Consider the following 16,147-nt stretch of genomic DNA (forward strand, 5'->3'; position numbering starts at 1 on the left):
CAACGTTAACATTTTTCTACACATTTTCCTGGGTGTTGAGCATGAGGCATTTTGCCCTTTTGAAACATTAATTCATATATATATATATATGTGTGTGTGTGTATATATATATATATATATAAACAGTTTCTCAAGAGTCTTACTCACTAGCTGGAGGAGAAAAACAAAAATCTTTGGTAGGTTTGGATGCATCTGAGTTTATTTTTACCCTGTCTGATACTGCAGACTTTCCCAATCGTCAATCCCAGGCTGAGCTCACACTGCCAATTTAATCACTAGACCCACGCTGTGGGTATAGCAGGTACTACTTCTCACCTGGCACATTCAGCCTGGCTCTGTGCAACATTTGGACAAAAAAAAAAATCTAGATGGTGTTTCAAAAGCTGGGGGAAGCCCAGTGTTTCAGTACTGACACCTCAGGCAGCCATCGCCACTGGCCAGCGGCTCGTGGCCAGTGAGGTCATGGGGGACTGGGAGTCCAGGGCAAGTGGCCTGTGCGTCAAACTGGCCAGGGAACGCAGCTGGTCAGGGGCTTGTGTGATTTCTGTGTGAGAAAATAAATCCTAACATGTTATAACCAGGGGAGGAGGGTCAAGCAATGCAAGAGGCCAGTTGTGATTAGCTTCTCATCTCTTGCTGTGGGGTGCTCTCCATTGCTGGGCTGGGCTCCCCCTCCACTGTGGACAAATAAAACCCAACAAAGCCCCATGATGGTGGGGAAGTGCCCTGTCCCACTGGTGGAGAGCTGGAGAAAATGTCACCCAGGCTATTTCCAGCTTTGTAACTATGTTTTTTTAGGAGGTGGGAAGGCAGACTAGCCAGAGGAATGCGGAGCAGCCAAAGGAGCCTGCTGGCCGGCTGCTTCCCCAGGGAAAAAGCAAAGCAAACAGGAGATGAAAAGCCTGTGATGCCATCTCCATCCTCAGAAGAGTGCCCTGCCTACCACACTACCACATTTTCTGTGTGTGGGTGGGTGGGTGGAGAAAAGAATAAAGATCACTCAAAGTCTTCTGCTCAAGTTATTCCATGTTGTGTAAAAATATGGTAATGCTCATCTGAGGACAGGCTGGAGCCTAAACCCTCCCAGGTTTAGGAAACATTAGGCAATAGCACCTTCCTTTTCCTTCTTGGCCTAGCAATGGATGCTGAGCAAAATGGAAAGCTGAAGAAAGCACTGCCCTGCCCTAAGCTGTGGTTGGAGCTGAGCAAGAATCCTCTGCAGAGAGCAGGACTCGAGCAGGAGCCTCCTGTGCCCCAGGCATCCAGCAGGTAAAACCACCTTGCTCCATCCCCTGTTTTTGTGAAAGAGGAGGCACACGGTTTGGCCACCTCATCCCAGGAAGCAGGAGTCTCCCTGCAGCACCAGGAGCTGCTTGGGAAGCAGTCATTCTGTCCCCTCGCCTGGCCAGAGGCACAAGGGAGCGTGTGGGGAGCTTGACCACTTCGCTGAGGGCTGGGAGCCTCCCAAGCCAGGGCTGAGAGCCCAGGGCGGGTGCCATGGTGCTGAGTCCACAAGAGGGTGAGACACCATGAATCATTTTCCAGTAGATAGCACAGAAGTGGGATAAGGAGCATTTATGGGCAGTCTGCTGCCTGTGAGTGTAACACGAGAGGCAAATGGTTTCCCAAGCAGCTTCATTTCTTGAGCAAGGACCCTGGGGTGCCAGCAGGCAGCGTGCTGCCTGTGCCACGCGTGTCCAGAGGCAAGGCTTGGCACCACACCAACCAGGGCTGGGCAGCTGCTCCCTGAGGGGAAACAGAAAGTCAGGAGGAAAAGATAATGACAAACAAAAATTTCCCTTTAAAACATTGTAAAAGTGGTGCATGTCTCACAGCACCCCAGGAACAGCATGCCAGCCTGTAGGAGCAGGGGTAGTGAAAGAGGACAACACAAGGGGCTGCCTCGCAGCAGCAGGATAGCAGCAACCACCCCTGCTCCCCCATCTGTGGGGGAGAAAATCTCAGCTGAAATGTCACAGGAAAGCCCAGAGGTGGCCCAAAGGGCTCCTGGCCCCTCTCCTCCCCCTGCCCACACCTCCAGCACTGGTGGGACCATGGAGGAGTCCCCACTCCAGGCCTGGTAAGGAACACTGCCATCACTGTGGGGTGTGATGAGAGTAGGAGCCACATGGCTCCTTTCCAAAAACTACTGGACACAGGTGGCTAATGGCAGGTTCCCTGGATAAAGCACAGCACTGACCCATAACCTCCCTCTCCTCCCCTGGGTTTAAGGCCAAGCACCCTGGTCCCGAAGCAGCCTGCCAGCACCTGGCACCATTTTGGATGCCCAGGGCACGAGCACATGGCTGCTCCATAGAATCCAGGATGGGCACCCAGGGCACAATGGTGAGTAATGCCAAAAACTAAACCAAAGCTTTAAGGTGAAGGAGGAGGAGGTTTAATTTCTCTCTTGATCAGAGGTTTTTAGCACATCCCACCTGGGGACATGCTAAAAACCTTGGTCATGTGTTGGGGTCCCTGCCCCGCTGTGTAGCCCTGGGAGAGGGGCCCTGAGGGCACAGACACGGGGTTTCCCTGCCCCTGCTCAGCCTCGTTCCCATGGGTTGGTTTGTGTTCCCTGCGCGGGCAGAAGGACCCTTGGTCCCGTGACTGGGACAGTTCCTGGGCAGAGCCCCGGCCATGCGGCTGGAGAAATAAACATCTCTCTGAAACAGCTATCAAGAATCTGTCTGTCCATATATACTTCCTTTCCACGGGACTCCTGGTTTTGATATATGCATGTTGCAGTATCCCCACTGCAACAGTCATGGTGTCCAGCCTTTGCCAGGACACATTCTTTCTTTGGAATATTTGCAATCACTTTGTACAAAAGCACAGTTGCGTGGCAGCAACAGGAGGGAACACAGCAAAGGTAGTGGAAAAGAAAACCAGTTAAAAACAAATATTTTCTAGTCGGATGCAGGCACTAAAGACTGGCTTGCTGCTTTGAGCACAACTGTTTAGCCAGCTACAGGTGCTGCCTCAGACTGTGGGGACTTAGGGGCTGAAAGCAGACACATATAACAGCTCTGGTGGGTTAAGAACATAGGAGAAACAAGATGCATAGAGAGAGAAATGTTTTTATTAGTCCAGCTGATATAGCTAGAAAAAAATAGACAAGTTTTCAGGCAACTCCTTCCATTAGGTAATTGCTGTGAGCGCAGTAACAACGCTGTGTTGAGGAGAGGCACCACTAAATGAACACTCTCTGATTACAAGAAGCAAAACCAGCTATTTGCCAAGCATCTGTGAATAGTGACACGAAGCACAGCATGGGGGATCTAAAGAATATACAGAACCAACCAGTTGTCTCTTGCACCATTTTCCCTTCCCTGCTCTCACAAGCTTCATACAGAAAACTCCTGTGCTTATTAACTCAAATACAGGAACACCCAGCACAGAACAAAACTCTTACATGTGATCTCCTCTCCCCCACCCAGTTAACTTTGAAACACATAGAAAGCTGTATTAAAAGAAAAAAAAAGAAATCTTATCTGAGATGTTCACTCAGCCTTTTCTCACAAAAATTAAATTAGCTTACCCCAGCTGGAATCATCTCTTCAGCTAAGTGACAGCCTGCAATCACAGCCTTTACAAAAGAAAGCTTCAGTAATCTACACAAACCTATATAAAGCTGCACGCCACAGAGCTCTGCATCAACCTCTCATCATCTTCCCTCCATCAAAGCTGGGCTTTAGCAGTGCTTAGAGCTGTTGAACAGGTGCATCTGCATGAGCTGCAAAGGCTGTTCATTCCAAGGGTCTGATGGTCCCAGTTAGCAATACTTGTGGAAAATGCTGCTCTTTATGTTAATAATGTGATGCTTCCATACAGCAAGCACACATGTACAGCCATTCTGGAGAACAGACCTACTTGATGCAATCTTGAGCTCACACCCAGAGAACTACCTGAGCTTGCAAGCCAGGCCCAATTTGGAAAAAAAACTGTTTGTCATGTTTTAATTGACTATACTGTTCATTTTTAGGTTCATGGGGCAACTGGTACATGGGCCAAGAGTCAGCTGACTAAAGCTAATTAGCTGCTATTTTCCTGTAAGTGGCAGCTTCCAGCCCCTATCTCTGCCCTGGCTGAGCTGAAATCACTTAAGAAACAAGCATGAGCTGAGAGAATCTAGGTTTCACCTCCCCCCTTTACCCTCAAAAGGGCAACTGGTTGTTCACACCAGCTCTCTGCACCACCCTAGATTGAAGACAACTCCCCACAAACCAGCTCAGGGTCAGTGGTACCATGGGCTGTAGTCTGACTGCAGAGCCTTGCCCTGCAGCACCAGAGGGCCCATCTGAGAGGAGCCAGCCCTGTCGTTGTCCCCAGCCCCCCTTACAGGAGCCAGCCTGGCTTGCAGTACTCAGGATAATGACAGTTTACAGTTGGCATGAGCAGATGCACAAGTCAAAGCCTTGGAGGTAGGGCATGTTTGCAGTGATTCATGTTTAACACTAGTTCTCAAATGTACAGCAACTACAATCAAGTTAAAAGGTTCAACTTCTGAAACTGCTTTAACAACATTTCAATGCAGCTGGTCTGCAGCAACACATCCAGGAAGATGTGCTTGCAGACAAAACCAGACCACCTAGCATAACTATGAAAACCAAGCCACTTAAATCTCAAAGACATTCAGTTAACATATCTAAGACATCTCAGGCCAAACAATAGTTTATTTCATTTTCAGCAACATCTCAACCATCAAAAAAATAAACTCTAACACAGATGGATGGAAGACTTCTCTACAGTGTAACTAAGTGGGCTCTGACCCCAAGGGTTTGAATTGGAGTGACATTTTTATTATTCATCCAATAAGTTAGGAAGCATGAGAATAAAGTGCTTTATTTCTGAGCTGGCATGAGGTCATCAATGGACTGGCCTTTTTCAAGGCGTTTCTCCATTTCAATGAGAAGCTTCACACCATCCACCACCATCTGCACCAGCTCCACCTCAGAGAAACCAAGACGATCAGCATTGGAGACATCAAACACTCCTCCCACAGCAGCTGTGTCCACACCACCTGCAGCAAGAGATTCAGTTACAACATTGACCTCAGCTAGAGCAGGTGAGTCTGCCTTTCTTCCCTCACCTAGCTTAAGGCAAGGACACAGCAGGATCATTCTCTACAAGCTGCCACTGGTGCCTCCTCCTACATGCAGGAGGATGAAGCCATGTGTGACCGCCAACATGAACCACAGAACATGCCACTAGGCCAGCTCTTTATTCTTCTGACCCATGAGCAATCTAACCTGAGGTCACAAGTACCTGCTGGAGCCATCTCCCAACCATAGGTTAAACCAGGATTCCCATCCTTGCTTAGAACAGGAACAGCTGCCACCAGGTCCACCTTATCTGGTGCTCAGAATGACACACAGGACACTAACTAGATCACCAGACATAGAACATACAAAGCACTGGCATCTTCAACTCCTTCAATATACAATTAGAAAACTTTTCTCTCCTTTATAAAGGCACCTTCTTGGATGGTGTGACAGGCACTGACAGTGCGAACCAAGAGATGGCTCTGGCCCTAACCAGGCTTTTGCTGGTGTCTTAGGGCAGACTGACTCAGCCATCAGTGTAACCAACTCTCACCTGTGCCTCGTTTCTGCAGCCGAAGCCTCTTGAGGACTTCTCCAAATTTCTCATGTTTCCCAAGGTGTGGGATCTTGATGTGCACACCAGCACGGAGCCCTGTTCCAAGGTTGGATGGGCAGGTCAGGATGTAGCCCAAGTGTGGATTCCACATGAACTCATAGTTTTTGGCCTTGAAGAGACTTTCTATCTATAAATAGAAAAAATGAATGTTTAGAGTTTGTTCTCTGCCTTAAGACTGTAAGACATCCATTATTGCTCACTTGCAGCTTTACTCACCCAGCAACAGCCACAACACTCAGAATATCTATTTCAGCCACATAAGCCCCCTCCCCTATGGAAAAAACCAGCCACCAACAAGGGGCTTTTAAGACCTTCATCTTGCTCCTAGCAGTGAGACAGGCTAAGTTTAAAAGCTATCATCATATGTCACTATGTGTTGGGAAGCTGGACTCAATACATCTCAAGCTGGCACATCTCTTAGGATCAGGAAAAGGGCTGGTAAAGCTCAAGCTCATATCACAACTAGAAGTAGAGAACAGCATCCAGCTGTTCAGCTGAGTCCAGCTTTGCCCATCCACTTTCAAGCAACTTCTCCTCCCCCCCCCCCCCAATGTGTCTCAAAGCTTTAGACAATCATGTAGAATGTCTTTAAAATACAGTTGAGACATTTGGATAAGGATGCCACCACATCAAGCAAACATATTCTAGATTTCACAGCCACAAGGCTTTTTTGCCAGAACAGGTATTTTGGAGCCCTCACAGCTCTGGATCTCATCAGGGTGTTCCCAGAGGTCCAGGCTATGAAACACCACCACACAGGACTCCAGAGGGGGCTTGAAAATTGTGTTCTCAGATCTAACCAGAGAACCATGTGCCATTTGAACCCACAGCTCAGACAATAGTGATTTACCTTTGTTAGCCCAGTACAGAAGCGGTTAAATACTTCCTTCATGTTGCCACCTTTCTGCATGGAAATAACTCTAAGGTGGTCCTCTTCATTGATCCAAACAAGGAAGGTCTTGTTGTCATTGTGCCTAGGAGACAAAGCAATCAATCTGCTGTCTTTCCCACCTCACATTTTGAAGATGGCACCAAATTGCTCATCACTGTAGTTTTTAGTTCAAGAGGATCACTCAGCTGCTTCAACAAGATTGATCTTCCTGCTTTTGCCCACACAGGACCTGAGTTAAGCTGATAGTTGTTACCCTGCTCTTTTTAAGAGGTAGTTTGAATTGGCCTTTACAGAGTGAGTAGTAACATGGCATTACCTCGTCTAACAGTATCAAAACCTAAAACCCCCTCATCTCCCTGGTTCACTTGCAACCACAGTTGACAAATTAAGGTATTTCTGCTCAGCAATTTGCAGGAAGGTGATCAGTAGACTTTGAGGGAGTCCTGTACAATAATGTTCATAATGACACCAGGTTTAACAAGCCTTTTCAGCAGAATTTTGTCAGATTCTGTCAAACTGCACTTTGTACCTTAGTTTCACTATTAATTTTAGATCAGGGCTCTTCAGAGAAGCTATATAAAAATCCTCTGAACAATGGCTCCTCTTGTCCCAGCTTGCAGCTGACAGCAAGTACTATCAGTGTTTATCATGCTGGTAATTTCTGAACTTGATTAGGATCAGAAATTAGCTAGTACCCGAGGAAAGTTATTTATGCAGACAACACTAAGACATTACACTTCAAGCCTGTAGATTAGTCATGCTCAGATGACAGCACTATCTGGTGCTGGCAATCTGCAGGTAGATGATGCAATCTTAAAGGTGACCTACAGAAACAAAGCATGCTTCCTCTGGGTTGTACTGAAACAGCTGCAGTAATAAGATCGGAGCATTCCTGTTGATAAAAACCTAGCCCTTAGCTTACAAGGGAGCAAGTTAATTATGCTGCAGAAGCTCCTGAGATGTGGAGTTTTATGTAGGTGACCTACATCTAAAACAAGCAGAATCCTTCCATTCCACACCCCTGCATCAGTCAATTCCTGTCACGAAGTCTCTGGGGACAAGGGGGGAAATCTCATCACTAGTACAGGTAAAGCCATACTAGTTCAACACCAAGAGTTTCTGCAAGCAGAAGTGAAAAGACTACAAGGAAGTAACTATGCATTCAGGATCAACTCTGAGCTAAGACAATGCTGTGGTTTGTACCACAAGTTACTCTCAACTCTTGTGGGAAGAGTCAACTGTAGTGGTACATCTGCTCCTTTACAGGTGATGTAGGTTCTATAAACTCATTCAGTTTTTGCTTGGTACTTCACTAACCTGTGTTGGATGGGCAGGTTCTGGTTCTGGGCTAGCCAAGCTGGCTTTCTCTTACCAGCAGAAGAACACTTGTCCAAATTCTGCTGGTTAAGCTGCAACTTCCCCCATGGAAAGTTCTCATCAGATTCAGCAATACAAGCTGCTATTTTGCCCAACAGTACAAGTCACCACTGAAACTGCTAGACTTTTTTGACTTCTATGACTGCTTCCTCACACACATACTCACCAGATACCCCTGGCATCAGGCCAGTCTCGTGCCATCCCAGAGGCCAACAGCAGAGGAGAAACTGGCTTGTCAAACAAGAAGTGGTCATCAATCAGCTGCTGCTGCTCGGCATCAGTCATGTTCCTCAGAGCATAGTACTTCCCCTTGAGATCACCATCCAGACTACCCAGAGCTGAAAAAGAGAGGCTTTTTTAGAATGGGACTAAGGGTGCTAGACTTTCCCAGCACTCTGGAGGCCACACACAGCAACATCTGATCTGCTGGGTCTGGTTCCTCCCTTGCTTTCATCTGTAATGGCAATGCCCTTGTGGCATTAAAGAACTTGAGGCAGTGTCAGATGATTTGTCTGCACCTTCCAGGCTTATGCAAGTAGCCTTTGTTCCCTTACATGCAGTATAGAATCACTACTGCTGCTGAACTGTAAAAACGGAGACTGCTTTTCTTCCAATGAGAACAAAGGTTATGAATGTAACAAGCAGTATTATGCTAGTCAAGGACTGTTACCCTGCCCTTGAGAGGTTTTGAAACAACTACAGTCTCAGTCTCTAGAACTGTACCTTGAGCACAGGGAACCAATAGAAAAAAAAACAGCTGAGGAGTCTCACTGAAAACCAAGTCTTATTCTAGTCAGCTGCAGATTTGGAGCAGGACTATGTCTCTACGCAAGCTAAGCATTAATGAAAGTCAATTAAAAGCAGCCACAAAATACTGCACCCCATGACTCAAGAGCTGTAGTTGCTACATACCTGTTACATTTCAGGTTTGAGCCCTGATGAACCAACCTCTTTCCCCACACAGACAGAAGGGCTTTTGAGAGATCAGCCGAGGTCAACTTAATGCAGTGCAACTTCCCTCTGCCATGTGCTCTTGCTCTCAAGCTACAAGCTGCCAATGCTGAGGCAGCTCTCATGAAGTGAGCCTTTTCCAGGGAAAGCTCCATGTTCAGACTAAGCCTCCAGGGAGGTGGCTTTTGCCAAGTGCCTCTATTTTCAAACTGCAAAGGACACCTCTTGAGCAAAGGACAGAAGTACTCCCCTGATGCACCCAGTTCTCACTTTACCTTCAACAGAGAGCTTCTCGATAGCCCGCCTCTCTCCTCGACTGCAGTGCGGGGGAAGACAGAATCCACGGATGCTTCTGCCAGTTCTGACACGGGAACTTAGCACATAATTGGGATCCAGGTCATCACCTCCCTACAAGATTAGGAAACCAGTGAGTACGACTCTAATACCAAGATACCTCCCCTAAACACATGTAGCCCCCATGCATTTAAGAATGCACTTTCCACCTGAGGTATTGACTGCTTGGGCTGTAAGCCAGTGCCTCACTTCAGGACTATTTTCTTCAGCATTACATCAAGTATCTGTGTAACGACTCTTGTTTTGAGGCCAAGGCTACAGCTACTAAGCAGTCCTAGAAGACAGAGACATCACCAGAACAACAGTTTTATGTCCATTTCAGACTGTGGTCTGGGCTTCAGTTACCCCTTCAGATTTGCAATCTAGAGATATCAACATGAGGCAAAACATTCTTTAGGTGTTTACTCTTGTAAATGAAAATTATTCATTTCTGTTCTCCCAAGCCTCTTACTTTCAATATGATCTATGGATAGCAAATCAACATGGAGTTAGGAACTCCCAGAGTTTACAGTAACATTTAAAATCCATAAAGTTATCAGGAATCCTTAGTCCTAGCTGTAAAAATACTTACTCAATAGTATGACACCATCAGTTGGTAATTAAGATCCAAAAAGTGTTTTAAGTTTCATGGTAGTCCTTGACTCCCAGGACAGTACTGTTCAGCTTGACTATTACAGCCCACAGCTTATGGAAACACACACTGAAGGTGTGTGGCACAACCCACACTGCAGCAGCACCTGAATAAAGCTCCTGCTGCACACCTGCTGCCTGGCTGTACCCAGCCACTGACATCCCACAGCAGCAAGCTCTTCAGGCTAATCGCACCAGACTCACAGCCCAAGTGTCCATGCTCAATGGAAGCGAGGGAATAGAGCCTGAGCAACCAGTTTAGGCAGCTGCCAACAACTTCACAGTCCTCAGACCAATAATCTGTAACTGATCAGAAGTTCATACCTGCAGGTTATCAGCATTCAGGTCGGTCTTGTGCTGATCACTTGGTTTGTAGCCACCATGCCTGTCTTCAATAACTGGATCAAAGAGCTCCTTGAACACTTCATAGGACTCTTCATCACCAGCCACGCATCCTACTGTCATTATGAAGGGATGGCCTGGAGTGGTAATAAAGTCAGAAAAGCTAAGTTTGGGTGACATTTGGCTGTACTCCAGTGCAGCACTAACCAGGCAAGTTCTTTAGTGGCAAGACTAGTCACTTAGAAATTTGTTCTTACATGAAAACATTTGGAGAGACCCTACATTTTACATTTCATCCAGTTAGTCAAGTGCAGTGCTGTGGAAACCCATAGCTGTTGTCATTAAACCATGCTCATTTGCCAAGCTTGGTTTAGGACAAATTTACACAGCACATCTAATTTCACTAGCTAATTTAGATCACTGCATAGAACTTCATGTCTAAACAATCATGCTTTGCTGCAAGCAAGCATGCTTTGCTTTTGCTCCTTCTGCTACAGAGCTACATTTCTGTAGTCTGCTTATAAATACCACCTCCACAAGATAAGTTTTAAGTCACCATATTCAAAAGCACCAGTTACTTCAGCTGGTTCACATGGAATATTCTCAATGCAGTTTACCAGGATTATCAACCCCAGTCTGAATGACATCATCCAGGGTGAAGCCACTGGGTGTGACTCTGTCTCTCAGTTTCTTGTATAAATCCAGGGTTAGAACTTTGGCCATGTGGTTGTTGTGGGTGCTCAGGTCCGGGTACTCCTCATCAGGAGGCAGTCTCTGATTATTTAGTTGGGCCATTTTGATATTGCTAGAGTAAAAATAAATACTGTAATGTTAACATGTAAACACATCTGCTCCCCCTTTTTCATAGAAGTGCTAGAGAACATCACATAACCACAGTCTGGAATAGGAATAGACCAGAACAGCCAGGTAAACTTACTTTTCCCCCCCCCTCCCCAGCTGAGTTATAATTAGAATGCATTTGGTTTGGCTTTTTTTTTTTTCTCTTCAGATTGAAAGTATTTAGCAGAGCAGTTACATAATTGAAGTGTCTGGGAATTGTTATGTCAGATCACAGCATAGAACATAGCGTGATGGAAACATGGCTTCCTAACACAGCCATGCCTTTAGAGCAGTCTCAATGTTTTAGAAGATTTGTCCCTCAGTAGCTCGAGAACTTTGGGTACCATTGTCAAGAAGCACTTCCAGTCAGGAGGGAGAACAGATCATTATGCAGACCTAATGATCCCATTACCTGGGTTGTCAACCCCAGTCTGGATGCAATCATCCAGGGTAAATCCACTGGGAGTCTGTTTATCTCTCAATTTCTTGTACAGGTCCGGGGTCAGCACTTTAGCCATGTGATTGTTGTGAGCTTTCAGGTCAGGGTACTCCTCCTCAGGATTGTACTTCATCTTCAGGAGGTTGTGGCTGTTTGAGAAGGGCATGGCTGACCCTACCGCAGTCACTAGGGGAGAAAGATGGGAAGCCTATCACTGGGGGTTTGTTTGGCAGCCTCCGGACCGCCCGAGGGAACGCCAGGCACCCAGAAGGTCACCTTGGCTCACATTCCACCCGCGTCTTTCACACCTTTGCTGCTACACCACCTTCCACCTGCGCCAAGGAGGAAGATAGATGTAAAGTTCTTCACCTCCACCACCCCTGCCCCGTGCTCACCATCCCCGGCCGCAGGGGCAAAGGTTCTCCTGCCTCCCGAGGCGCCGCCCGGGTGAGGGGACGCGCCCAAGGTCGCGCGGAGCAGCCGCTGCGGCACCGGGCAGACCCCGCGCGCGGCTCCGGGGCGCGGGGAGCTGCCGGGCCGCCGCGGGCCGGGGGGTGCTCGGCCCTGCCGGACCCCGGGCCGGCCGACAGGTGAGCGGGGCGGCACCGCTGCGCCCTCAGTGCGCGGCCGCGCCTCCTCCCGCCGCTGCCGGGGGAGGGGATCCCGAGGACCGACAGTGCCGGCACCCTCCGCGTCCGCGGAGCCCCAGCTGCTCCCCGACCGGGAAGGGGAGGAGAGGGCAGCATCCAACAAGCCCTTGCACAACAAACGGCTCTCTCAGGGAACCTGGACGGGGCAAACGTATGTAACTACCCTGCTAAATACCGGGTTAATCTGGTTTTAGAGCCTAACCAGCCCGGCGAGCACCTGCGCCGCTCCCCGCCCCGGCTGCGCCCCTGCCCCACGCCGCCCCTCCTCAGCTGGACCGGCTCCACCCCACACAGCAGGAGGGGAGGAAAAAAAAAAAAAAAAAGGAAAAAAAACCAAAGTCCTTCGTTTTAAAGCTGCAGAATGGCTCGGCTGCCCCGGGACTTACCGCGGGCTTCGCAGCTACAGCAAGAACCTCCCCGCCGCTCCGCGGACCGCACCGCCCGAATCCGAGTGAAGCTCCGGCACCGCCGCCGCGCCTCTTTTATATAGAGCGCAAGCCGGCACCCCATTGGCTGCTATTTATAGCCCATTCATTCCATTGGGCCGCGCGTCGGCGGGTGGGGCGGGCGTTGTGCCGCCGGCCGGGCCCGCGCTTGCCGCCATTTTGCTCGGCGTCGGGGAGGCCGAGTGGGGGTGGAGGGACCCCCCGGGGCGCTCTCGCGGCGCTGAGGCGGCCCCGGCGCCATCCGTTACTGCGAGCGGGAGGGATGGAGTCCATGCCGTGTGCCACGGGCCCGCGGCTGCCATCGATTGCACACCAACATAGCCGGTTGCAGGCTTCACACCTTTGTCAACGCCTTGGTCGAAGGTTCAAACGCGGGTGTGACAATGCACCATCACAAAATAAGGGTTATGTAGTGTGCAGACTGGCCGTGCCGTGAGCCTTGTGAGTGGCAACTGCCCCCGAGCTGGCAGAAGCCCCTGAGGTGGCTGCGGATGTGGCGCCCAGCCCCCGGCAGCCTGGTTCTGCAGAGGGAGGACCTGCACCTCGCCTCCAGCACCTGCAAAGCCGTGGGCTCGTTTTACAGTTTAATTTGAAAGGAAGTAGGGTGGTTGTGTAAATCACAGTGAATCCTCTGCTCTTGTCATGTGCCAAAAAAAAAAAAAAAAAAGTCTTCAGCTTTTATTGGAGAGTGGGTGATTTCCTGCTAAAGACAGGCACAGGAACTCTGGGATCTGACCCATCTAAAGCTCACCTGAAATTCACGAAAATAGGGACTTCCACTGCTCTTTTTGTAGAAATGAGCAGGTTTGTCCCAAAGCTAAAATGCAGCTGAGAGTCCTGCTGTATGCAGAAATAATACATGTTAACAATGTGAATGAGTATCTTGACTTGACTTTCACGTTTACATAATAGTATCTTTATCTTTCTCTGACGTGTGTCTCACAGCAGAACCCATGTTGATCCTCCTGTCCAAACAGAGCGTACTTATCCGTGAGAATGCGGATCTGAGTCCCAGAGTTGCTTTCCTTGACATGAGCTATGAATGTCAGGTGACATCACCTGGAACTCTTTCCTCACCACAATCCTTTCAGCACCATGACCAGTACCCTCACCCTAACAACAAGAAGCATGTGCACTTTACAGAACTGCTTAGGACTTAAAAGTAATAATATACATATAGAGGAAATCATTGCAAAATAAAAAACCTAGACTGCTTCAAATAAAAATGTGCTGTGTTTGGCTGCCATCCAGATTTCCGAGTTATTCCAGGTCTGGTAGACTGAGATGCTGAGTATACAGATCTCCAGGAGAAGCCAAGGGCTCGGCATCTGTGCAAGTCCAGTCTCTTAGCTTCCGGATCAAAGAACAAATCCTCTCTCTAGGTCTCCTCTGCACTTTTAACCTCGCAAAATCTTCCCCTACACACTACTAGTTTTACACAATGCTCACGCTTTCGAATAGTGTAAATTGCAAATAATGCATGGCCAAATAAGTATTAATTAATTATAAGTGTAAAATTGTACCTAGAGTCCTCAATAAATTACAATATAAATGTAATATTACTGGATTACCTCAGTTGAAAACACAATTCTGATTGTGGATTTTTTAAAATGTAAAACACGTGGTTTTTATTTTTAATTTGAAACAGAAATATATTAAAAACATTTTCTTACACCATATTTTTGTGGTGGTGTTCTCCACAAAAAGACAAAAAAAACCTATCAGGGTAGGTTCTGAAGGCTCCTTTTATCTTATTTTGTAATCTATTGCCATACAAACAAAAAAGCAATCAACTGTTCTGTAATTTAATTGTTCAGGAGATTTGTGGAGTCAAGGTCACCTCAAGATCCAAAACCCAAGGATCCATTTCTATTCATTGGATATGCTCTTTCTCTCCCAGTCTTGCAGAACAGGGAATACCAGTCATGGTAAGCAGGTAGTAAGTAGTCTCAGTGTGCCATACATTAAACTTCCAACACAAACACACACCTCTTCTTCACAGAACTTGGGTGACATGGAAAGAGAGTCACGAACGTAAAACCACTAAAATATATCCAATTTACATGTTTGATAAACAATGCGCCCTCTACCCACCTTTTCTCACCACTATTTGACAAATTTCTAGCATGCAGGAAGTCAGAAGTGGCTGGGTTTTACTCAGACAGCATTTTAAGATTTGCTGAAAGCTGTGTGTAAATTGGATGCTATCTTGGTCACAGCATTCAGTGCCAGCTTCCCTAGTGACTTAATTACAGATGCTGTGCCCTGTGTCAACAGCCTCTGATCACCCGCTTTATCTGCCTCATCTGCTGGGAAACACTCCCTTTGGATAAGCCTGTATGGCCTGTTAGACTGTGATAAAGGCACGAATACTCGCTTTCCATGCTGGGATGGAATCTTAGTGAATACTGATTTATATGCTACATTTCCGGATGGAAAGGTGGGCTGATTACTCCAGGGATCTTTGAACTGAGCTTTAACAATGAAGAATTAAGGGAAATTAATCATGGGCCATGCAGCTAACTTCCTAAGAGGCTTAATTATAAATGTTGTGTGGTGTACAAGTGCAAGAGGAGATGGGTGTTAGTTAGTGAATGTGTCTTCTGAAATTACTTGCATGAACGTAATATGAACCTGAAGAATTAGGGGATAAACATCGTCTTGAAAACACAGAAGAATATTCCAAATTAGGAAACAGCAAGAGTAGGTGGTTTGCTGTGAACAACTGAATTGTTTCCAATTCCTAATCTACAACTAAACACCACTTGAAAATTAAACATAACACTCATGTACTGGTAGATTAAAGAAATTGGCCATAGCTGCATCTGCTTAACTTGTCAAATGAAACTTCTCTTCCCATTTATCACTTAAAATATATTTGCTTAGTTATTATCCTTGGTGTATTTTTTCTCACTGTAGGCAGTCTGTTGAAAATTACTGATTGTTTCCAGTGAGCTGAGTGCCTGTGGACATGAGGAGTTGCTGAGTGTCTCAATCTTGCATACCGTCAGGCCCACAGTGATCTGAACAGCAGCCCATCATGGGAAAGAAAGGACATGAGAACATAAACAATGACAAATATAACCAATGACACTAAAAATGACAGAAAATTAAACGAAGTGGGTGCAAATATAAAGGCACAGTAGAGCCATGATTGCCAGTCAGAAAAACAGCTGAGTAGGAGTTTGCAGTTTAAGAAACCTCTGAAACTGCATACATTATGTTTAGATTAGATGGAGGAGAGTTTCATAACTAACAAAGACTACTGCAATTATGCTATGGGCAGGTCAACACCATAACAAAAAATATGTTCTCACTGAAGGTAATGGGAAAAAAACCTCTTATACATTAACTTAAAAAATCACAGATCATCATCTAAACAGCTCTCCGTTACTGTGTTTGTGATTGTGAAAGGATGACTTTTTCTCCATTACTGTGTATTGCAGGTTACTGGTGAATGCAGCACAGTACAAAGTGTTATCTGATTTAGCCGGGAACACTACCTGCACGTCCAGGGTGATTCACATGCTCCCTGCTATGCCCATACCGCTCCCATGCCAGGTGG

General features: G+C 47.0%; 1 protein-coding gene across 2 annotated transcripts; it reads right to left on the reverse strand.

The window, feature by feature from the left end:
• Positions 1-3,064: 3,064 nt before the first annotated feature.
• Positions 3,065-12,624, reverse strand: CKB (creatine kinase B). Of its 2 annotated transcripts, none has more exons than XM_042048193.1 (8): positions 12,523-12,624; positions 11,460-11,672; positions 10,190-10,344; positions 9,157-9,289; positions 8,097-8,268; positions 6,512-6,635; positions 5,599-5,788; positions 3,065-5,023 (listed from the first exon to the last, which is right to left on the reverse strand). In XM_042048193.1, the coding sequence occupies exons 2-8, from the start codon at positions 11,650-11,652 to the stop codon at positions 4,845-4,847; spliced, it is 1,146 nt and encodes a 381-aa protein (XP_041904127.1). In that variant the 5' UTR covers positions 11,653-11,672; positions 12,523-12,624; the 3' UTR covers positions 3,065-4,844. The 2 variants fall into 2 exon arrangements, with proteins under 2 accessions (XP_041904127.1, XP_041904128.1); XM_042048194.1 differs by lacking the exon at positions 11,460-11,672 and adding an exon at positions 10,825-11,012 and having other exon boundaries at positions 12,523-12,611.
• Positions 12,625-16,147: the final 3,523 nt, after the last annotated feature.

Source organism: Corvus kubaryi, unplaced genomic scaffold (assembly GCF_017639235.1).
Source record: "Corvus kubaryi isolate FWS band 111438036 unplaced genomic scaffold, C.kubaryi_AGA036_p1.0 66, whole genome shotgun sequence".
Classification (NCBI taxonomy): Eukaryota; Metazoa; Chordata; class Aves; order Passeriformes; family Corvidae; genus Corvus; species Corvus kubaryi.